The sequence below is a fragment of the Lonchura striata genome, chromosome 14 (assembly GCF_050655825.1).
Source record: "Lonchura striata isolate lonStrDom1 chromosome 14, ASM5065582v1, whole genome shotgun sequence".
Classification (NCBI taxonomy): domain Eukaryota; kingdom Metazoa; phylum Chordata; class Aves; order Passeriformes; family Estrildidae; genus Lonchura; species Lonchura striata.
Window position 1 is genome coordinate 3,556,043 of NC_140716.1, and position 23,808 is coordinate 3,579,850.

Consider the following 23,808-nt stretch of genomic DNA (forward strand, 5'->3'; position numbering starts at 1 on the left):
ACTTATGGAGGGAGAACATTCTCCTGTCCTGTAATGAGAGTGCTGTAAGCCAGGGTGTTTTTCAAGCTACTCCTGGAAAGCTGCTCTTCCAAGGGAAAGCTTCTAGGTTGGTCGTCAAAACCAAAAAGTGAAGCTTTTGTGTTTCTTGTTATAATATATCTTCTTTGTGCTTCTGGGAAGTCAAGCAATGGTGTTTATGTATTTAAAAATGGGGAGAGGGTTGAGGGTCTTTCTCTGGCTGCTGGGCAGCATTAACCTGGCACACCAAACCCTTCCACAAAGGTACTGACTGGGTTGTAGAATGTGTTACCAAAAGTCCAGCTCATGTACCTGAAGGTGGATAAATGGAATTGAAGATAAATATTGGAATATGCTTTACTAGTGGGACTTCCTGGAAATCAGTGGGAGACTTTGCCCAGGGTGAAGCAGTTTGTTCTAACATCTGATGTGGGACAGAGCAGTATTTTCTTTGATTAAAGAGGAAGAGGACATCTTGTGTTGTTTGGTTTCCTTCTGACTGGAACTTTTTGTTTAAGAGGCTGGTGCTGGGCATGGGGGAGAGACCATTCATGCATTTGGGAACCACTGTAAGGAGGAGACTTGGAGCCACTGCAACTACAAAGCAGTGATTCCTTGGCTTACCCTAAAATTATGAAGCTCCAACTTACATAGTTTCCTCAGAAATAAAAAGCTCTTCACCCCTCCCCCCCCCCCAAAAAAAAATACCCTAAAATACCCTACAATAAGCAATGTTTTGAAATTTTAAGATACCCTGTGAGCATCGTACTGACTTTTCTCCCCAAGCACCATTGTGCTGTTAAGACCTGACAAACAAGCTCAGGTTAACTTTTACTTCTGGGCTCATAATCAGTTTTGTGGTTTCCACCCAATACTGCTGCATTGTTTCATGTGATTCTGAAAGTGAAACAAAAATGAAATTGTCCTGTCAGCTTTTCTTGTTGATATAGCTGTTGGCGAGTGACTTTCAGTGCAGGGGCATCTCACCTTCTTGTGTGTGTTAAGGGAGTTTAAGTGTGGCTGTGGTTAGTGGTGTAAATGTAAAAGAATGCCATTTCATTTTTTTTAAAAAGAAAAGTTAACATTCTTGATTGAAATAACTTCTTACTCCCCTTATTTTTGGATTGAGCATGCCCGTAGTTGAGGCTAGGAATTCAGAATAATATCTGATGGAAGAAACATAGAGGTTTGTTAAGCGAACATAAACATGCCACAACTAAAAGGCCAAATGCATTCCTGATGTAAATGAAATTTTCATCTTGTTAATTCCAGCAGATAGTTCAGTAGGATTGCATGGAAGGGGGCATATTGGGTCGCCAAGGGAAAGGCTGCATCTGCAGTGCCCTCGCAGAGCAGGGGAGCCTGGGGCAGAACTCCCTAACCTGCTGCTGCTTTTTTCCTTTCCCTTCCCTTTTGTCTTCCTTCGGAATGAGACATCTGTCTGGAGCTGGTGCCCACGTGCATCCCTGACGGAAGCGGGAGAAAAGCCCTTTAATCCTTATAAGGGGACACGGCAGTGGCATCTGGTGCTTCCGGAGTTTTAAGGAAGTCACTGAAGTTCCTCTTGGTTGACTCCCCTCCGCAGAAATGTGATAGATGGGTCTTTTCCTTTTATGGCCAATAACCCTGGTTTCCCTTTGCTATAAAATCCTGGGTCAGAAGTGGAAGCGAGAATTCGGGCAGGAGGAAGGGGCTGGTCTTACCAGAGGCCGATGGGTGGGGATGGAATTTGCAACATAGTAAATTCTAGGCTAAAATAAACCAAGTTACAACATCGACCCTGAGGTGATGGGTTTGTTTGTTTGAAGGGTGCCATAGATGTTCAGTCTTGTTGCTTAAGACAGCAATTAGGAATTGTGACTCTCCTTAATTTCATGGGGAGAGGTTGATCTGGTCCAAACCCAGGATGGTTTTCATGTCTGATTGAGTTTAGATAACTTTGATTGAGTCTAGATAGGCATTTGAGAACAATACACACTTCTTCTCTACAATCTCCTTTACACCAAGTGAAATGTCTTGGCTTCTTATGGATATCTCGGAATAGATTTCTTCCTGAACCCTAAAGAGCCATTTTCTGCCCCAGTTAATGTCTGTGCCTGATGTTTGGCACTGGTGTCACTCATTAGCTTAGAACAGGTAATGTCCCTCTGGGTGGTAATTGCTGATGGCTTGGACAGCCAAAAGCCAACTTTGTCAGTCAATAATGTCTTTTGCAAATCACCCCTGGCTACTAGTGGTTTGATGAATTTGAACCTTTAAAGTATTTTTCTAATAAAGTCAATCTCCTGTTTCTTGCTAAGTGCTTCACATCCTGTTTCACGAGGTTAATGCAAATGGCTCATTTGGCACTCAGTTAAACTGCTGCTTTTTTAAGTGGTACTGCTCATGTTTCTTCCATGCAAAACCTATTGGCCGACACTTTATTTTTGGTCCTTATGTGGCACTTGAGCTCTGAAATCAGGATAAAAAAAGGACAGTAACTAGTTAGGAGAGTCTCTAATGATGCTTCTGGGATTGTTTCATTCCAGCCACCCTCACAAGATCACAGTGTCCGGTTGCAGGGGTGTAGCTGGGACTTCTCTCTTGGAGAAAGATGGAAAGCCTCTTCCCCAGGGTCACTGACTGGTCAGTAGGAGCTAAACGCTTCCCCACGTGCTGGGGAACTGCTTTGGAAGTTGTTTTCAGTAGCATCCGCATATTCTTCAACTCTGTTTTAATGGTGGTGTGTTTGTGATTGTGCTTTTTCCTTTTTTCCTTCCTCTCCTTGTCCTTACAATAGACATCCTGGAAAAATGAGAACAGGATCTGGAAGTTGCTCTGGGGCTGGGGAAATGGCCGAAACCTGTCTGTTTCTAAATACCTTATTTGTGCTGCCAAAATGGTTGATTTAACCTTTGGGTATCCCATTCTGTGTTCTTTTCTGTGGCTTGTACCCCTGTGAGGGTGTTGGACTTAGTCTTTTCAGAGGAACTGCATGCACAGCATAGTTTAATAATCCACCCTTTGGATAACAACACAACACCAGTTTTGATTGTTCCTTACATCCAGCCATGCCAAAGCTCTCTGTGCTTGCAGTTCCTCTATTTTTCCCTTCTGTATGGGTGTAGGAGGAGGGAGATTGTTTCTGTGTGGTAAAGGTGACCAGTGGACTCCCATCCTGCACCAGGATCATAATTCCTTTGTGGCCTGGAGTGTTAGGATGGCTTTCCTTCTCCTGAGCTAGCCAGTATTCTCCCCTCAAAACCAAATTGTCATCAGCAACATGAAATATTCCAGTTTGTTTTGCTGCTGTAGTTGGGTCACGGCAGAAATTACTGTTGCTGCTTGGGAATGAGCTGGGTCTCAAACGGAGATGAGGTGACTTGTACTTTTTGGGTGTTTTGAGGGTTTTTCTGCTTTTACAGATAACAGGCTTGCAACATCTCTGGTGTGTAGACAAGTCATGCCATGCAAATCATTGAAGAGCGTGCTTAATTAAACTCGTGTGCTCATGCAGGGGAAGAGGGGAACCGGTCTTTCCGATGGGCGTCTGTGAGTGTGGCAGAAAGGGAACTCTTCACTTGGGGTTTCACAACTCCAGTGTTGCAGGGTGCTGTTCCAGTCCCCACTCCTGTTGTGCAGGGCTTTGTCTCACACAGCTCTGGGACCCCACAAACCTTGCAGGGGTTCCAGGAGTTGTTCCTGGCCTCTTTTTCCTGGCCTCCTACCTGGTCTCACGTGGCTGTGTGGAGCTCAGCTTGTCTTGCTGCATTACCAGCTGCTGTTGGGAGCTGCTGCAGGTGCAGAGGCTCCCTTTGGAGTTGCTAACTCAGCTTAGCTTCAACGTCTGCACATCTGAGGTGGTTTTTCTCTTACTCCAAAACATTTCCAAGCCCTGCATTTTTGCTGCAACTAATAAAAAAGTGAATTGAAAAGGATTATATGACTTAGCTGAAAATTAAATTACAGGTTAAACAATTTTCCTGCTTAGAAGACAGAATGTGTCCTGAGTTCCCCTCGTTTGGCAGGACACTGCAGCACTGCTCCATTAACCTGCCTGTCCCCCCACGGGAGTTAAGGCAGCTTGATCGGCTTTGGTCAGGATTAGGCTGGTCTGGGGTCAGCAGCCACTTGGCTCGATGGCCTTAGGTGGCTCTGTCCTCTCTGCCCTGCTCTTTGTAGGGCTGCTGAGTCCTTCCCAGTGTCCCTCTGCTCCTTGCAGCCTTGGGAAAGCACATTGCATCATGCAGGGCCAAATAACCTTAGCAGAACTTTTAAAAACTCCCACAAATTGTGGGTTTGAGGGTTTTTTTCACCACTTCTGCACCAAACAGAAACCCAGGCTCAGCTGGTGGGTGCTTTAAGTACAGGAGGGAATGGGAACATCACTCAGGGCTCTGGAAGAAGAATCAGTAGGTTGCTAGCACATTTATTTCCCTGATTAATTTTCTGCTCTCTTTTGTTGTAAAGTGTCTGCTTGATATATTTTGTTATTGTTATCCGCATACCTATACAAAATAATAGGTTTTATGCTGCAGGGGGAAATCCAGTGGATTTCTGTACAGGAGCTCAGGTGTGAACTCTTTCACCTCGTGGCACATCTCAATTGTTTTGGCTTTTTCAGAAGTCCCAGCAGGCTGCTGCAGGGCCATGGGTTCTGGTTTCTCCACTGCCTTTTCTAAACCCAGCAAATGAGCCACAGGTGACTCAGTGTCACACTGGTGAAGGTGCAAGGTGAAGGTCAGCAGTTCACAGGGCCATTTTCATACCTCTGTGGTAAATATTGTTGTTATAAATATTACAGCTACAGGGCTGGCTGCCCTGTGGTTCAGTTCAGGGGTGCACATGTGTCCTGTCTGTAAATGGCTCATGTGGAGAGCAGCAGGTAAGATATAACTGAAGCACACAGGCATTAAAGCAGTAAATAATCTGAATTTATGAGTTTTCAAGATGGCTACTTATCCCTTTGCTTCCTATTTTGTCAATCCTTTCTCATTCCCCAACATTTTTTTGTTTTTTTTGTTTAGTCTGGCCTGTTTGAAGCTAAGAACACCTTACTTTGGGGGTTTCCCATAATTTGGATTTCATTTCCCAGATAACACAAGATGTGCTAGCCCAGTTTCTGAGGGTGGACTTGGACCCAGAGCAAAGCTGTTTACCAGCATGAGTTCACCTTTCCCCATCCCTTGCTGGTGTTGTGATGATCTGGAGTGTGAACTTCTGTTGTAGGTAGACATTGCAGTTTAAAATGTTCTAAATTGAAAACAAGGTGTGTTAATGCTGCTAACTTACCATCAAAATTGCTATATTGTAGAGTCTCCTTAAAAAGGGTTGTAGGTGTGTTACATAAACCTGGGTCTCCATGCAATTTTTGATGGAGGAGAGGACAACTCTTAGAATTCCTCTTGCTGATATTTTTGTTATAATAAAATCTGGGAAACGGTAGGGAGAGAGAAAACCAGGGGGAAAAGGGTCTGGAAGAGGCTCTCTCCAGGTTCTGCTAGTCAGAGGGATAGGGGTTTGTGTCTGGGGAGAATGAATTTGTTTATCCTGTGGTGGTGTAAGAGGGAAGTTTCAAAATTAACTTCAGTAATTGTTCCTCCTCTCAGTCTCACAATGCATCGTTAGCAGGTATCTCTGTAAATAAGATACCTTCCTTTAGTCAGCCTTTACCTTCTTGGCATCCTTGGGTGCAATCCCTGGGCGTGAGCTTCCGGAGTTATCCTTTAAAAATCAACTTGCTTGTCTTGGACTCTAAACCTGTGCCTCTCCCAAGGTCTCTATTGTTTCCACCAGTTCCACAGTCAGATCTCATCACTAAGTGTTGCAGCTATTGGAAGCAGCATGCCTTTTTCTGAGAGATTGTGCAGAGGATTACATGGATAACCTCCTGGATCTGCTCTGCTGGATTGAGTGCAGGAATGTGCACTGGGGGAGGGCAGGAGGGGCAGCTGCTGAGGCTTTGAACTCCTCTGCTAGTATTTAATTATTTACCTTGGCTGGGAAGGCAGTAGCTGTTATCTGCAATCAGTCCAACAGATCTCAAAGCTGTGCTTGACAGCTACTGATGTGTTTCCAGTAGCATGTGCTGAGCTTCTCTCAACTTTTTTCCCTGGGAAGGAGTGATATGACCTCAGGTACAGTGATTTAGCCAACATAGTTGGTGTGAGGTCCCAGGATATATTTAACCTGCCTTTCTAAAGTGACCAAGCAGTCTTCTCCTCTAGCTGCACTACAGGTGGACTCAGTTTGGTGGGTGACCACCTCTGGGTATGTCACAGTCCACCCTGCATCCAGAATTCTCCATGTGCTGATCTGGAGAGATGATCTGTGTGACACCAGCTTGCTCAGGGGTAGGAACTAGCTTTTGAAAAAAAAAAAAAAAAAAAAAAAAAAAAAAAAAAAAAAAACCACACATAATTTAGGTGAGGAGAGCTTATCCTTGTGAGAAACACTTGTTCCTCAGCTCAGGGGAGGGCATGTGTGTGATGAATTTGTGATACAAATACTCCAGTGCTCTTTTCTGCAGCCAACCTGTTGCCTGCACCTTTTGATGTATTTCTCAGAGCCCTGGAGCTTGAGAGAAAGTAGCTTTGAAACAATCATACTTCTTTATAAACATTCCAGAGAATGAAAAAAAAAAATAGTTTTGTTCAAGTTCAAATTAAATATGACCTTTCCCCATGAAACAGCTGTTTCTCATACTCAGGTTACCCTGAGTGTGAGATCAAGGAGCAATTTCTTGTGCTAGTGCTGTTTCCACCTCTGGCCAGCCACAGTGTCAGTGATGCTGAGTAGCACTTCTTGTGTGAAGCTGCAGATATTTTTGCTTCATAGGTCTTTATAACCACTTCACCCACACCAGCAGCTGTTATGGCCTTTTAAAGTCAAACTCTGAGGAGGGAAAAGTTTATTTTGGTTTGGTCTGTGTGTTTCAGAAACTTCTGATTACAGATAGGAGCTAGTCCTACTGACTTAGGCAAGAGGTGGGAGTTACCACACATTTCTGGTTCTGGGATTCTGACACAGACAACCCAAACCTTCCTGGGAACCAGCCTGGAAGGAAAAGGGATTGAGTATCTCCAGTATCTTAGAGATGGGGTGGGACTAAATATATGCTCAATTTAACAAGAACAGCAAAACAAGACATTGGTTTGGGTCATCATTTTTTGTAATGGGATTTAATATATGGCTATATAAAAGCTTTAACCACTCTTCTTAAAGATTGGACTCAGTGAAGATATTTTCCTATCTTAATAATTCTGTTATTCTGTTCTATGGTTCTTGATGGGTTTTGAGTATAAATGCATGTATTCCCTATCCAGCTTTTAATTCCCAGTCACTCTTGGGTCTCTATGCCACAGCACATTCTTACAGCCTAGTCCAAGCTTGTACCTTTGCTTTATTTCTCCCTGTGGCCTCTCCCCTCACAGAACGACTCGTGGCCGTGCTCAGGAGAGGAAATCTCTGTTTTTCCCAGGTTTCCTTCCTGCTCTCCATCGCTGCCGTGTGAGCGGCGGCCGCTGAGCGGCAGCGCTGCCTGGGGAACAGCCGAGCTCCCGGGAGAGCTAAACCCAGGGATGTCCTCCCAGCCCCTCGGTTCCTGCTCCATCACCCATCCAAAGTATGGCATTCCCTTCTCCACCCTGCCTGGATTTTGTGTTTGGGGTTGGTACCTGCTGCCTGTCATGCCCGCTGTATGTGGCTCCAGGACCAGAATATTGCCACAGCAATTCATGCTGGAAGGAGCTTCCCCTGCACTGGCAGTCAGGGGTCTGTGGAGCTGGGGGTCACCCCTCCTCCCTGTGCTGGCTGTTTGTACATCTCTAAAGAGGGGTCTCTTACCCAAATGGATTGTCTTGGGCTGGATTATAGCCTCTTTATCCCAGCTTAACACATAGGAAATCCCAGAAACAGCCCTGAAGGACTGTGTTCATGAGAGCTTATCCATGCTTAAAGGTTGTATTCATTTAGCCACTTCTGCATCAATTTTTAGTTAAGGTCAGTGCAGCTTTATGGACAGTGAAACTGTGGGGAGGAAGACTCTGCGGTTCTTTGCTTTCCCATTAACTTATCTGGCTGGGAATTGCAGCTCTTTAATTAAAGCAGCACAGTACGGACTGGCCCTGAGGTGCTGTTCTGAGGCACTTGCATTCCCATCTGCCAGTTTGGGGTCAGCCTGTGCTATTGCACGTCCTGAGAGCAGGAGGAAGCAGCAAATCCATCACTGGGGCTCCATCCTCACCTCCCTATGGCCAACATCCCACGGGTGCCATGGGCAGAGGCCCCGGAGCCATGCAGGGAATGGCGGCGCACAAGGATTTAATTACCCAGCGTGTGGAGAGCTGGGGGGAGCTCAGAGCCACGGCTGGCAGCGGAGGGCAGTGACGACAGCCGGGGCTGTTGCCTGTTGCTGTTTAAATCGAGATTCCCCCACCCTCTCTGCGTTCTGCTCAGTCAGTAAATGGCTCCGTGTAAACTCCTATGGCACGAGCAGGCACGCGGGAATGCCGTGGGCAGTCGGGCTGGGATCTGTGCAGATCATCTGATGTTTTTGTCCATGTGGTATTTGTTTAGGTTGCAGTCGGGAAAAGTGATTTCTGTTACTGACTGTGGCCAAGAGAATGTGGAGACTGGCAAGGAAAAGTTGATTGCTTGGGATTTTTGCCCCCCCCCCCCCGCGATGAGTGGGATGGACTTTAGAGAGATATTTTTAGTTGATGATAGAGTGGGGGAAAAAAGTCTAGGCTGTGTTTAAAACTGTAGCATCCATTGGAAGTACCAGCAGAAGTGCTGAGGAAGGTGGTGAATTAATCTAAAACATTCCCTGCCACCTTCATTAGGTGCTGGGACAATTAACTAGGGTGTTGAGGGATTGTGCTGCCCACACTAAAAGCAAAGTGTCCACCCTTGGCCAGGCTGGCCCTGAGCACAGAAAGCTGCACATCCACCACTGACCCTGGGAACAAAGGATCCTCCTGAACCCAAACATGTTTGTGTTAATCCCGGCTGCTTCCTGGCGGGCAGCGGGAGGAAGCAGAGCCGCTGCCTCTAACAGATGTACAGTGAGGAGATTACAGGGTGCAATTAAACACCCTCTCCATCACATCCTCCCTGGGCCAGAGCAGAGTCATGGACTGTCCCAGGCTGCCTGCCAAGCTGGGGCAGATGTAACAGGCAGCAGATTCTTAATGATCTCCTGTCTCTGTGCCTGGTTTGGAGCCCTTTCCTAATGCCAAGACTTCTTCAGCACCTGAAGCGTGAGCTGCCTTAGCTGTACCTGCCTGTGAGGAGGAGTGGGCTGGGAGAAAGCAGGAAAAAACATGGAATTCACAGTGTCCAGAAATGAGGCACTCAGCTGAAGTGCTGTTACAGCCAAAGCAAAAGTGCCCCTACCTGAGTACAGCAGCGTTTGCTAAGGGACCAAGTGCTGAAAGGTTTCTCCTCAAGCCAGGTCTTAGGAGTTCTCAGAGAACCTGAGATAGCCCAGCTACCCTGAATGGCATGTAATTAACAGGATGGCTTCTGAGGTAGTGTTGGAAACAGGAAAAGGTTTAATAAAAGACAAAACAACAAAGCTCTTATCAAGAAAAAATGAGCCAGTGGCAAGAGGTTCTCGCTCCTGCTAAAACACCCCACAAAAGCCAGTATTTCCTTTGTTCTCTTCTTTTTTTAGTGAGTTACCTTGGCAGGACTTCTTGGCCGCTGTCCAATTGGCCATCCCCAGGTCTGAGGTGAAGTCCAAATGGTCCTATGAGGTGTCTTTGTACCAAACTTCTGTGCCTTTTGCCTTTTTAAGCAGACAAAGAATAATTTAGTCACTCTGTCAACAGGGGGCACATTGCTATACTGAAGAACTTGGGAAGGATCTTTATTTTGGTGGACTGAGTTGCTTTCTGGCCACTACACTTGGAGTAGATGATTTCAGGACTGGGAAGGACTTGTTTCCTCTTTGTGGTTTTAGGTGGTGCCTTATATTGCTATAGCAGTCTTGGTGCCTTGTGCTGCTCTTCTCATGGAAATAATCTAGGTTGGTTGCAAAAAATCAGCTGTTCCATTGCTTGTTGAGGTTAATATGGTAATGGGAGAGTATCTTCATTATCAAAGGGTTGGTTCTGAAGTAGAAGAACCCTTTGTGGAAATTGTAAAGTTCAGAATTGTCATTGTGCAAGATGTGCAAAGCCCTCATCAGCCAAGTGGGTTGGGTTTGACTCAGTAGAAATTTGAAAAAGTCACTTCTCTTGGGCAAGGGCTGTGATCTCAGTTGTGGTACCAGAGCCAGTAGCTGTTGTCTGAATGGGCTACCTCCCCAGTTCTGTGTGAAGGGATCTAACAATGTGCCATTGTTTTTGGGTAGAATAAGGGGGAAAATCACAGCAGGTTCTGCTAATGGCACGTGTGTGGTGCACATTCCCAAGCCTCCCGCAGAGAGGACGTGGCTCAGTCAGAGGCAGCACCAGGTGACACTCGGGAGGCAGGAAGCCACAGGACTGTCCCCTTCATGGGGTGCACTGGCACAGGCCCAGCTGCCTGTGGGTTTGCAGCTCCTTGAGGACAGCACAACTTGGGAGGGATCCCAGAAGTGTGCACAGCTGTGGTGGCACCCGCTGTGCCACCGTCACACGGGGAACAGGATGCCTCCTGTGGTGCCATCCCAGGAATCTGCATGGCCATGCCTCTTCCCTTTCTCCTTGCCTGCACAGAAATCCCTTTTCCTGAGTGCAGGAGACAACTGTTTGGCAAATAACAGCAGCCTGGGCTCCAGGGAGAGCGTTGTTTCCAATAGCCACCAGGCTGGAGGCGGGAGCAGAAGGAAATTACTTGGGATGAGGTTCTAAGTGGCACCATCTGCTTCAGAGGGGCATCGTTTGGGCAGCAGAGGAGGCTCCTGGAGTTAAGTAATTGGGAATAGCAGGCTCCTGGCTGGAAAATGTGCCAGCCCTCCTGGCAAAAAGCTGTTAAATCTCTGTTGCTGGCATGTGGAAGCAGTTCTGTGTAACAGGGCTCCAAAGGCTCTTTTTAACCCTTGGTATACATGAAAAAAAAAAACAACCTAAGGCACTTTTGATCTCGGAATGGCATGTGGCCAGGTGTTGGGAATAGAGGGGAAGGTGGGTCCTCATGGAGGTATGTGAACAGCTCCAAGTCTGATCCTCCTGTGTCGCCAACAGCCAGATGTGGCCTGCCAAAAATGCACACAAAATGGTGCTTGTTTTAACAGCTTTAGCAGGAAAACACAGGGTGTGATGAATGATTCATGAGAATCAATAGAACCTGAGGCATTTACTGCCCCTTAAAACCAGTGCCTGCCTGCCAAGGGGTGCATTTGCAAGGTGAGTGATCACAAAATGCTCTGCTGGGTTTTGGGATGCAGTCACAGGCTCGCTGCAGCCCTCACCCTGCTGTTTGCAAACACGTCCAGCTCAGCAGCCAGGAGCAGGAGCCTTTCATTCTCCAGATGAAAGCACGAGCAGTTGGGCATCTCCCAGCGAGCACAGATACAAACAAGGCCCCATTTTGCATCCCCCCCTCCCAGGGTGGCTTCCTTGGAAGCTTTGGCCTTCATCCTGTTTGTCTGATTCACAATCAAAAGAGTGTTGCTGCCTACGTGTGTCTTGAAGCATTTTCTTCTTTCATATCTCACATAAACATCCAATTTCTTCATTAAAATAAAATGAAGGTAAATGCAATCAAGTAAGATCTGTCTCTGCAGTGGTTGTATTTTGTTGATAGTGTGACCAGGGCTGGGCAAAGCTCTTCTGGGACCTTTTCTGGTGTGCAGGGGAAAAGGATGCTGCACAGCCAGATGGGGAAGGTTGGATCTAAGAGTCCAAGCCCTAGCCATCCTGAAGATGAAACAGTGGGATCATAAAACATGTATTTTTTTTCAAGTCTGATCTGGATGTTTTTTAATCTTCCTCAAATTAAAGGAAAATCTCTTGTTTGACCCAAAACAAAATTGTTTTCTTTGGCCAGCCAGCTGAAAAAATCAGCTCTGTCCCCAGTGTTGGTCCAAGTCCCTTCCTAATTGTGCCTCCACAACAATCCTGCTCCATGCAACTTTACCAGTCCTGGATTAGAGCCTTTTTAGCAATTCTGTTGCTAAAGAATTTGCAACAAGAGAGTTCAGCCACTTGCTCTAAGTTTAATCCAGCTATTCTGGTTGTTTGTGAATATTTCTTCATATTCCACCTTGATTTTATAGATGTTGTCCACATTCTGTGGTTTTCAGCTGTTTAATCATTTATTTTGTGAGGTTTTGCAAAACTATATATATGTTTGCTTGTGTGCCTGTTGAAACTGAGATTTTGATCTAACTGCAGAATTTCCATCAATGGTGCAATTAGAAGCCCTTTATATGAAGGTAAAGGATTTTGGTCAGGAAACAGATGCACCTGATGTCCTTTGGCACCACGTTTTTTACCTCTGCAATCTCTTCTGGGTTGTGACTGGTGAGCCTGGTAGCTGTCCCATGAGTTTTAGGTGATTAAGGTTTGTGGATTCATTTTATATCTATTTTCTTGTGCCTTGGAAACACCTTTGCCTCCCATTATCCGTGGCTTTTGGTCTCCTATGGAGGACAAACCTGCAGCCCACTGTACCATCCTACCCAACCCCACCCTCACCTGAGAACCTGCAGCTTGATAGGGGAATTTTTACAGTTCTTAAAGCTTTTAGTGGTGTGCTGGGTGGGTTTGGTTTTTTCTTCCTTTAATGTTTGTTATCCTCCTCAGGAGACCTGTCGGAAATGCCAGGGGCTGTGGAAGGAGCACATGAATCTCACCTGTGAGCAGCTGGCTGAGAAGGATGACATCAAATACAGGACATCCATGTGAGTGAAACTCCACAGACAGGGGCAAACAGGGAGGTGGATGATCTGGGAATCACAGGACACTGTCCCTCAGTTTCTACTGGCCTGGCTGTCACTGCCTCCCCCAGGAAGGTCCCAGGGATGGCAGAGCTGAGGGGTCAGACAGCTGCCAGGATGGGATTTCTGTCTGTGAAAGATACTTGGCAGCAGATCCAGCTGGTAATTTGAGAACGTGGGAAAGTTGTCACCAGCCCAGCCTGCTCCTCTGGCTGGCCCAGTGTCTGCAGGCTGGCACCTGGTCCTTCTCCGAGGTGAGAAACCCCCATTAGCATTGCTGGGGGGAGAAGGGAGGTGCTGTGTGGAGGCAGAGGAGTGCATTGAGTCACAGTAGGTCGTTACTACCCTTTGAAAATCTGGAGTGGAGACTGCACTGTTTGCTCAGCTGCTGCTTTGTGGGAGAGGATGTGTTTTCCTCCAGAAGCTTTTGCCTGTTTCTAACCAGTTTGTAGGAATTGTTACAAAGTACAGTCACATTTTGAAATATGCAGATGTAAATCCTGTTACCCTAAAATCTTCTGCAGTTTGATTTCTCTCTTATCTACAGTAAATTACAAAATCCTCTGCCTTTAGGAAATAAGGGAATTTTCATCGATGGAGCTAAATGTCTGGTGCAGCCAAGTGGGACTTGCCCAATTGCCCAATCCCTTCCTCTCTGATTTAGAGTCTGTCTGGCATGAGTAGAGGTTGGAAAGCTTCACCACTGGGATTTGAATGACTCTTGCTTGCTCATCCCACAGTCCCTAATTCAGAAGAAAATCTTTACAGATTTGATATGACTTTTTTTCTCTGCTGATCCTTTCCCTATAGGAAAGAGGGATGAGAAGGAAAAGGAATGAGTTGTCATGTCCCTAATAAGGAAAAAAATACCAATTTCAAAACCTTCAGCAGATTGTGTCTGTGGATAGATGAGTCTAACTGCCCAATACAATAAAAACTTCCTTTTGAAGCCCTGCATAAGGAAAGGGAAGCCCAGCTGGAGTTCAGGCTAAACTTCCTGCCTTGCTCAAAGTTTCCAAAAAAAAATCTGCATCGACAGCATCCTGTTGAGTGGTGGAGGGAAGAACAGCTGCAGCTCCAAGGAAAGTCACTCTCAAGTTGGGTTTTGTGCCTATTCTTAGCAATCTCCACATGCCTGGGTGCAGGTCATGCTGGGTATGACTCTGTGGGAGCCTTGGGTGTCTGCAAGGCTGGGAAGTTCCCACCTCACCATTCCCTGTTCCTCTGGTTGTGCTGATGGAGTAGTTTGTGGGGCTGTGCTGTAGCCTGATTCACTGCTGTATTCCTCAAAAATACCTCCCTGCCATCTCCCAAACATTTGTTAACTTTGCAGATGCATTGAAGCAGCTGGGTGGAGATGCCTGGCTAAGGATGATCCTTGCCCAGTGTCAGAAGAATTGTGCTTCCCTCCATGAAAACATACTGGCTTTGCTCTGCTGTCATCAAATTTCACTTCTAGGTTGTGAATTAAAGTGTAACGTGATCTCCAGCGGTCAGAAAATGGGCCCTCAGGATGATAATTTATATTCTTAAGTCTTTTAATTAAATGACCAAGCCTTTCTTCATTTCTGTGCCAAAATAGTCTTGCTGTGAGCTGAGCCTGTGCTGGAGTGTGTCCCTTGGGAGCTTTGTCCTGGATTCCCACTTGTGTTCTGTTAGATGAAAACCCATTTCTTAAACCTAAACCAATAACCTCTGCAAAATGTATGTAGGGAATCCTAGAGAAAAGATAATGCCTCTGTGGGGAAACATGATTATTTTTCAGTTACTGATTTTAATTTAACAAACACTAAGTAAATCTGGAGCATAACAGCCAGGCTTGGAAAAGAAATACATGGTCATGGCAACTTTGTAGCCAGAGCAACAGGCAAACATAAAAGCTAGAGGTGACAGCCAAATGTTTGCTTTTCCTGAGCTTTATCTTCTTCAGATGTATTTTCCTTCAGCCAGCTTGAGCATCCATGTGCCCTTTGCCCCTTGAACTTGCATCTCAAATTCCTCCCAAGCCAGAGGCTGGTGCTTTGGCTCTCGTGGAAACCAGCATCAGGGCTGCAGCATGCAGCCAGTGATTGACTTTTTTTCACTTATTTTGTTCTCGAGTTGTCATGGGCTGGCTCCAAGTGGAGCTGAGCCCAGACCTGCTTGGAACAGCAGCAGACTTGGGGCTGGAATGGGAGCAAAGAGGAGGGGGTTAAAGCCTTGCTGGGGTAGTGTAACAGTAATTTTATCACAGGTTGGTGAGTGCAAACACCCCTTTGCTAATTCTCCCTGGTCTTGCAGAGAGGAGAAGATGACAGCTGCCCGGATTAGGAAATGCCACAAGTGTGGGACGGGCCTGATAAAGTCGGAGGGCTGTAACCGCATGTCGTGCCGCTGCGGCGCCCAGATGTGCTACCTCTGCCGGGCTGCCATCAACGGCTACGACCACTTCTGCCAGCACCCCCGCTCTCCTGGGGCACCCTGCCAGGACTGTGCCAAGTGCTCCCTCTGGACAGACCCCACTGTAAGTAACTAAGGATTTTTGTGAATGGTTCTCACCCCAGTTTCAATCACTGTCCACGCCGGCGCTTTGCAATACACACATTCCACCGGGGGAAAATGGTTCCTGCCAGCACAACTTTTATCTTTCCCAAGGCAGCTAAAACGCCACACCAGGATCCTGCAACAGCACAGAGTCACATCTGACCACAGCTTGGAAGGAGCTGGTGTTGCTTTAGGGAAAATCAGCTCCTTTCAGATGCAGGCTTTGGCTGGAGCAGCACCTCTGAGTGCTGTTCTGGAGAGCGAGGCTGGTGGGGAGCAAGTGCTGGCACCAAGCACAGTAGCCAACATTGGGATTATTGGGACTCACTCCTACTTTTGCAGCTGAGATGGTTTTGGCATGGCTTGGCATTTGGAAGCAAGGAGAATTGTGGTTTTGGTGCCCAGATGATCTGACTGCTGGCTGTGAGTCCTGTCACAGAGATGGACCCATCAGAAAACTGCCAGCAAGTCCAGAGCTGTAGTTGGGTCCATTCTCAGGGCTGTTGTCAGCAGCTGCAGAGAGAGAGCTGAAGCGTGGAGTGAGCTGTGAGAGAAGCTGTAGTAATTTAATACAGCTCCTATCTGTGACAGGCTTGGGAAAACTTGCTGCAGCAAGTCAGTCTCTGTAAATAGAGGTCTTCAATACTGTAAATCCAGGAGTGTTGGAAAGAGCAGGAGTTGAATTTCCTGATTTTAGCAAAGCCGTAGGGAAACGTGAATGTGGATCTCCCTTCCCAGGGCTCGTCTGAGCTTCCTTTTCCTCGTGGTTCTTTGTCTTGGGTTTCTGCAGCTTTCCAGGCTGTTCCCAGCCCCCCTGTCTGCAGGGAATGTGCACAATCCTACATCTGCACAGAGCCAGGGAAAAGCCATTCTAAATCTCTTCCTTCTACCTCCAGGCTCTTGGGGATCTCCCAGCAATGTCACAACCAGCATAAGCTTCCAAGTCTTCTGCTTGCCTGCTTTTATTCTCTGAATTATCCTGTCAGTGTGAGCTGTTAAACTACACACAGCCACCTCCTTGCAGGCACCCCTGTAGCGTTTCTGACACCTGGTTCTGAGTTTCTTGGATTCCTGTCCCCCTCCTTTTCCAGCAGGATGCGATTCAGGGCTCGGCAGCGCTGGCATCCGTTGTTCCTGTCAGGCTGCTGATTGTGCTGGGGGATGGCATTTGTTCAGAGCCAGAGAAAACATGAGGCCTCTCAAAAAAGCTCGTACTGTACTTTCAAATAAATAAATAAATAAGCAGCACAAAGAGGCCTCTGTCACCAGGCCCTTTCCACCTCTCTAATTAACCAATGTTGTGGCAAAGAAAAATTTCCCACTGTCAGCACAGAGCTGGCACTGCTTGCTTTTTTATTATTAAATTCTTCTTTGGATGATGGAGTGCTGGTAGGCTGGGGAGGTGAAGCTGGGTGACTGTCCTTGCTGCAGTGCAAAGAATAACACAAAACTCAACTGTTGGCTTGAAGCTGCAATGATGGTGGGTACCTGTGTGCATAGTCCTCCCTGATAAGGGGCTTAGAGACACCAACCCAACCTCTCCAGGGTGATCTGTGCTTTGATATGGGACATGGAAACAGGAGTTAGCCTGGTCGATGTAAAGAGGAGAGCAGAATTTGAATCTTGACATGGAGATTTGAAAGAGCAGAATACCATTGCATCAGTAGTGTTCTGTCCTTTGCTGGGGATAATGTCCATCCAAAGCATGACTTTGATCTGGTTGGAGTCTAAATCCCTATTATTTACAGCAAAATTCAGGTTTCTTTACAATAGGAAACCTTTGTTCTTTTCCAAATGTTTAATGTTTTCCCAGTCTGAAACAATTCTTGTGAAAGTATAAGTAAACCTATTCATTAGCTTGGGTTAAAAACAAATTAAAGGCAGTCCTCTAGGAATGGCAGCATCTGTTAGTCTTTGTCTCAAATGATCTTGAGAGAGTAAAGCAGAGGCTTCAAAATTTCCCATAATTAAAGGTTAGTTAAAATTTTGTCCCTAAGCTGTAATCAGGCTGGAGTCTGATTTAAAAGTATCGGTGCAATATTTGCTGGCTCTGAGACAAGCTGCAGTCCTGCTGTGGTGAGCAGCTTCCAGGGGGGCCAGGCAGGAATTGTTTAATCCCTGCATTTTTTCTGGAGCTAATTGGTGCCCTGCACCCCTTTAGGAGGTGCCAGGAGCCTTTCCCAGGCAGCTGCTTGGCCAAAAGTCCTCGTGGGCTCTGCTCTGCAGGAGGGGCTGATGCAACATTGCCAGAGACAAAGCTCGGGAGGGAGCAGTGGGAATAAAGCTGTTAGAAAGCATCCAGAGGAGAGATGGTGGAGGGCCTTGAGGGGAAGCTAAGGAATAGTTGAGGCTATTTGGTTTATTTAGCTGCAGAAGAGGAGACTGAGGGGAGATTCATCAGGGGCTGCAGCTCCTCCTGAGGGGCAACACAGGGGCAGCTCCAATCTCTGCTCCCTGTGAGCAGGGACAGGACCCGAGGGAATGGCTGGGAATGGCTGGGAATGTCAGGGAGGTTTAGGTTGGATATCAAGAGAAAATTCTTCCCCCAGAGGGTGCTGGGGGACTGAACATGCTCCCCAGGGAATGGTCACAGCCCCAAGGCTACCAGAGCTCCTGGAGCATTTGGACAACACAAGGCACAGGGGGCAATTGTTGGGTGTCCTGTGCAGAGCCACAAGTTGGACTTGATGATAACTGTGGATCCCTCCTAACACAGGACACCTTATGGTTCTACAAATTGCTTCTGGGATGCAGGGGCTGTGTTTGCTCTGATTTCTAAATATCTGTAGCAAACCTAAGGCTGCTTGTGTGAATTTCATCCAGTTTTTTACAAATCCTGGGGTGCAATGGGATTAATTCATTCTGGCTGTTTTGGTAAACCAGGTTCTGCTCTCAAACACATTATTTTGAATTTAATACTCATCTTTGGGTTATCAGTAATATTGCACAGAGGCTTTTTTCAGCTTTAAAGTTTTTAAGATGTTTTCAGTAAACTCTTAAAACTCTCCCAAAGGCCTATCGTTAAAGTTCAAAGCAGAACACTAATCATCATGAGGTGTTTGCAATTATCCCCCCTTCTGGTGTTATAAAAAGATGATGTCAAGAGAAGGCTGTGTAAAACTTCAAATGCATCGAGGAAATGCATGAAGTGCACAGTGCTGCCTTTAGGATTTGGAAACGAGGGGGGAGGGGGGGAAGCTCCCCGAAATTTAGGATGTGGAGTTTGTGGTGGGTTTGGGGTTTTTTTTAACCGCTATAAAATGCCTCAATCATAAGCATATGGTTAATCCAGGGGAATTCACAGAAAGCCATCGATGTGGAATGCCTGTTGCTGAAACAACTCTGCATTTCTTGAACGCCGGCGTGTGCTTCGTCCCCATCCCGGCCCCCCTGTTCCTGCAGCACTGCGGATGCCCTGTTCCAGTTACAGCACAGCCTGCTTTTATCCCTGCTTCCTGCTGCATGGAGGAGCACGCTGGAGACAGCCCGTGCCTGCTCTTGCTCAGGCTCTCCGCAGCTGATCTGGGAATGATTTGAAACAAAACCCCTTAGTCCTTTGGAAGCCTCCGTCGCGAAAAATCATTTCAAGTTTATTAGGAACGGCTGCGGCCACACGTACGTGGAAAAAAGAAAGCAGTAAAGAGGCAGAAAGGGGGAGGCAGTGGTGCTGAAGCACTTTCTAAAGTAGGGGAGGAGTTGCAGAGCCCAGAAATAGGCACCAGGACTCTTGTTTTCCCTCTTTTCAGGAGGCGGCAGCCGCTTCCCGGTGACACTTAATAATTAAAGATAACGAGAAGCGCAGGAGATAAAAACAGAGCTTTCAAAAGCTCCCTGGTTGGCACTTTTGTTCTGGGCAGAGGAGGTTTTATTTGGGGGGAGGTTGTCTTTGTGTGACTTGCTGAGCTTTTATCTCCTTTGCTGCTGTATTTTCTCATTCCCAAGGGCAGTTTGTTCCTCCAGCAGCTCTTTCTGCCTGTGTGGATGCTGGGTGAGGCTCCTCTGCAGCAGCATTGTTGTGTCAGGCCTCCCTGCCATGAAAAGGTGCCTCTCTTAGCAACCCAGCCCTGCTCCTCGCTAATCCATCCACAGACCATCCGTTCTGCTGTGATTGGCTCCGTGCTCGCTGCATTCCCCGGATTCAATGGCAGAGGGCTGAAAGGAGAAGCTTCCTCCATGCCGAGAGAGCCTTTCCCAGGTGGGGGATGGCAAGGGCAGGCTCCCACGCTGGCCAGGGATCAGCATTTGTTTTCCTTGCCTACAGGATGGGATGCACAGAGCATCCCGCTGCTGGGTCTGGGGCAAAGCTTGCTCCTGTTTTGTCATTTGAAAGCACAGCTCCTGCTGATGACCATGTCTGCTTTCTGCAGATAAAAAGGGTGAATGCAGCTCAGAGATCCTTTGCATTTTCCTCTTGGCCACCTCCCTTCTCCCGTGATGCAGCAGAGTGTGGGGAAGGGCCACGTTGTAGAATTGCCCTGCATTTCCTCTCTGGCAGAAAAGCCAAGTTGCATCTTTGCTCAAAAAAAACTGCCCAGTGCTGAGACCTCTCCCCAGGGTTGGGAGGTTGCTTTTTTCCTTTTTTCTTCTTTATTTCTTCTCTTTTTTTTTTTTTTTTTTTTTTTTTGTCTTGCTGTAGGCAAGGCAGCTGACAGGAAGATGACTGTTAACTTGACAAGATAAATGCCTCCGATCCACACAGCCTGTGAACAGGCCATTAAAATTATAATCTAATCCTTTATTAAGGGACTTGAACCGCTCAGGGAAACAGACACAAGAAGCTTTTGAAATCCTTCTGCAGCTTCCACCCCATGTGATGTTAAAAGGTTTCTCACCACAAAACCAGCCATAAGTGTGCTAATGAAATCTTAATTTTCAGTGTGGGTGCTTTACCCCTCGATGAATCTGTCATCTTTCTAATTAACTGTGGTATTAAAAAACAGCCTTTGCTTCCAAAGAATTAGAAGTGTTTTGCAAAATTCACTAAAATAGCACCAGGACTTATTTGTTGGTTTGCTTTTTATTAATTCTGACCTGCACAGTATGTATTAGGCAGAACTTGTGGCATCAGCTTTCTTTCAGAACATCCTAAAATTATCTTGCTGTTTACATATCATCAATTCTTTTGTTCTATCTGGGATGTGGATCTTTCCTAAATACTGCAGGTATTGAACAGTGCTGTGTATTCATCACTTGCCAAATTTAATGTCAGTCTCTTAAGTAGGAACATGCTTGTTGTGCAGTGTATTTTTGTCTTTTGTTCTTTTGATATTAATGGATACCAGTCTTTCAGAAATACTGGTGCAACAAAAAAAAATTCCAAGCTAAGTCTTGGTATGTGAGATTAAGTGTAAGCACTTCTTAACCTTCCAGTGGGAAAATACATTTTTATCAGCAGAGAAGCAACAGGGCTGATAAATTCTGTTCTTGGAGATGTGGTTTGTTGTGGCTCTGCTGTGATTTGTGGTTTCAGAAGTAGTCAGGAACTGATCATCCTGATCCAGGTCTGTTCCTGGCAGGTTTTTGCATCCAGGGTGTGCTGTGAGCTCTGCCCCTCTTGCAGCCCCCGAGGGGATGGAGCTGAGTGGGGTCTGTGGCTGCTGCACTTTGGGGGATGTGTTTTATGTGTTCCTGGGGGGCTCTGGGGGTCGGTTTGGAGGTCTGGCAGATGGGGTTTGCTGTTCCCTGCTCCCCACGCTCAGGGAGCTGCAGTAATCAAATCCAGCAGCACCCTGGGGGAGTGCAGCTGGCTCCAGCCCCGGGGCAGATGGATGTGTCCAGCCCCGGTGGAGAGAGGTCAGCTGCAGTTTAAACTGGGGGGCTGGAGCAGCTCTGCTGCAGAAGGTTCTGGTAAAGTTGTCTTTGATGTGTCCAGGACTGAGCGGAGCTGCAGCATCAGGGGTGGTGGCAGGAAGGAGATGTCCCTGGGAAGCACCACTTCACAGGATTAATCATAGATTTTCGTTGGAAAGGACCTTAAAGCTCATCCAGTTCCACCCCTGCCATGGCAGGGACACCTTCCCCTATCCCAGGTTGCCTCAAGCCCCATCTAACCTGGCCTTGGACACTTCCAGGGATCCAGGGGCAGCCACAGCTTCTCTGGGCACCCTGTGCCAGGTCCTCCCCATCCTCCCAGGGAAGAGTTTACTCTGTAATCACAGACTTAATAAAAGCATTTTGTTAAGTTAAAGGGCACATTTCTAGGCTTTAAGGTAAGATTTATGCTTTGTGTGAGGAAAGGAGATGCTGGGTGATCTTGCTCAGCTGAGTTTAAAATATATTTCTTGTCACATAAACCTTGAGGTGCATCTTCTCCAGTAAGTTGCAAGAAAATGGGAGTGGTGGCTGTGTCCATTTTCAACAGCATTGCAAAATACAATCTGAGAAGGAAAAAAAGAATCAAGTCTTAAAGCTTGCAACCAAGCTTTGAGAGTGCTGCTGGGGCAGCTAAAGAGCAAGGGGATGTTTGGTTGCCTGTGGAGCATGCCCAGATGGTTTCCAGCCAGGAATACTGATACTTGGGGGGTAGTTATGCATTCCATATAGGCTCAGAAGAGCCATTCTTCAGCAGCTTTTGTGGAGATAGATAGGCTGTAATTAACAGCCCATGCAAGCAGCCTGCTTGGGAAAGGGAAAAATAAAAAGCATGTCCTGGAAAGTCTTAATTTTTTACCATTGATTCACAGAATAATAAAAGGGAGGGAAGTATTGAGTTTTTGGCTTTCTGCACATTAAGATAACTTTGGTCTCCCAGGGAAACCTTATCTGGTGGTGGAGGAGGGGATTTCTCCACAAGCTTCCCAGGCTGTACATGTGCTGGACTGTCAGCTGGGGACTGGGAGGCTTAAAATCATCTCAGTGTAGCTGCATGCACGAAGCATATTTTGGGTTTAGTTCCAGAGCACTCTTCAAAATAAGGGGTATTTTTCACATTAAGAGTGTTGAGGAAGAAATGTATGTGTTTTGGCAGTACTGAAATTAGGGTGGCTAAAACAAGCAGAGTCTTGTGCTTTGTGGAGTACTTGGGGCTCAGGGTTCCAAACACTGTCCTGGAGGTTTGGCTGCTCTCCTGAAATCTCCAGGTTTGGTTTCATCCCCACAGACATGCAGAAACTCACCTGAATCTTCATTGCCTCCTTGGATCTCACTGATGCTCCTTTGAGTTAAGAGAACTGAAGGACAAATTCAATTTCTGGCTTGTTCTTGTCTTCTCAGTGAGCAGCAGCCCTGAATATTCTTGCTATAACCTCTAGACAGACATTAAAGAAACATATTTCGATTTATGCCCTTCTCAGAGTTACAGATAAGATCTAAATGGCACCATTTAGCTACTAGAGCCAGGATTTAAGTTGTGTTAATTCCAGCTGTTGGGCCAAAAACTCTACAAGTGCTAGGATAATGTAAATATTTAATAGACTATTGCCATTAAAAAGATTAACAGCTCTTCAGAGGGGTGGAGCTGGGTCGCAGTTCTCTGGTTTCCATCAAGTCAATGAATTTTAGTGCTGATCTCCCTGGAAAGCTGATCCAAGCATCTTGGTCATACTCCATGGAGTGCAGGTTATTTGTGCTGCTGCAATTCCCCCATCACAGCTTTGCTTTTGGGTAAATCTAGGCCAGCCCCAAACAAGGACAATTCATTCAAATTAGTCTCTCTTTTGGTTTTCCCTGTGAAAATGTGCTGAAAAGAAAAGCAGCATTGAGAGAACAGAAAGCTGCTGCAGCAGGAATTATCCCACTGATTCTTGGTATTCCTTGATTTCTAGGAAGATGATGAGAAGATAATTCATGAGATTCAGAAGGAAGCTGAAGAGGAGCAAAGGAAGAAGAATGGGGGTAAGTCAGTGTTGGGATTGATGGATGATGGGACAGCACAGGGTTCCCAGCTACTGATGGGTCTCTGGCCCTGCACTGGGTTCTGTTCCTCCCGGGAGCTGGTCTGTTTTAAAGTGCTGTTAAACACTTTAAAACACTGATTTAAAGTGTTTAACAACACTTTGAAACAATCCCAGCAAAACTCTGCTCACAATCCCAGCAAAACTCTGCAGACTTTTGCTGGGATTGTGAGCAAGCTGGATTTGTTGCCAGCTCTCATGCTGCACGTGTTGTGGATGTCTCTGCTTGGCAAAGTAGCTGAGGGGCAGCAAAACCTCTGAGCTGTGTTGTGGGGGGCACAGGGGCTGCCCCACATCCCACAGAAGGAAATGTTCCCACTTTGTGGGGTGGTGTTGGTGAAAGGAGCCGGGCTGGGGAGCTCATGGAGCAGGGGGAGCCAGCAGTGATGCCGTGGAATGTGCTTGGAATGGGGGATGCTGATGGCAAATGTCAGCCCACGGGCTGCTCTGGTTTGTGGGGTGACTGCTCTGGTTTGTGGGGTGGCTGCTCTGGTTTGTGGGGTTGCTGCTCTGGTTTGTGGGGTGACT

The 23,808-nt window shown here is 46.7% G+C and overlaps 1 protein-coding gene across 3 annotated transcripts in view; it reads left to right on the forward strand.

Moving 5' to 3' along the window:
- The window catches only part of RNF216 (ring finger protein 216), a 76,812-nt gene that overhangs the window by 49,484 nt on the left and 3,520 nt on the right, over window positions 1-23,808 (forward strand). For all 3 annotated transcript variants that reach the window (XM_021549583.3, XM_021549576.3, XM_085592142.1), the window contains 3 exons: window positions 12,732-12,829; window positions 15,146-15,368; window positions 23,152-23,221. In XM_021549583.3, the coding sequence (XP_021405258.2) occupies window positions 12,732-12,829; window positions 15,146-15,368; window positions 23,152-23,221 (391 nt within the window). The remainder of the gene's footprint in view (window positions 1-12,731; window positions 12,830-15,145; window positions 15,369-23,151; window positions 23,222-23,808) is intronic.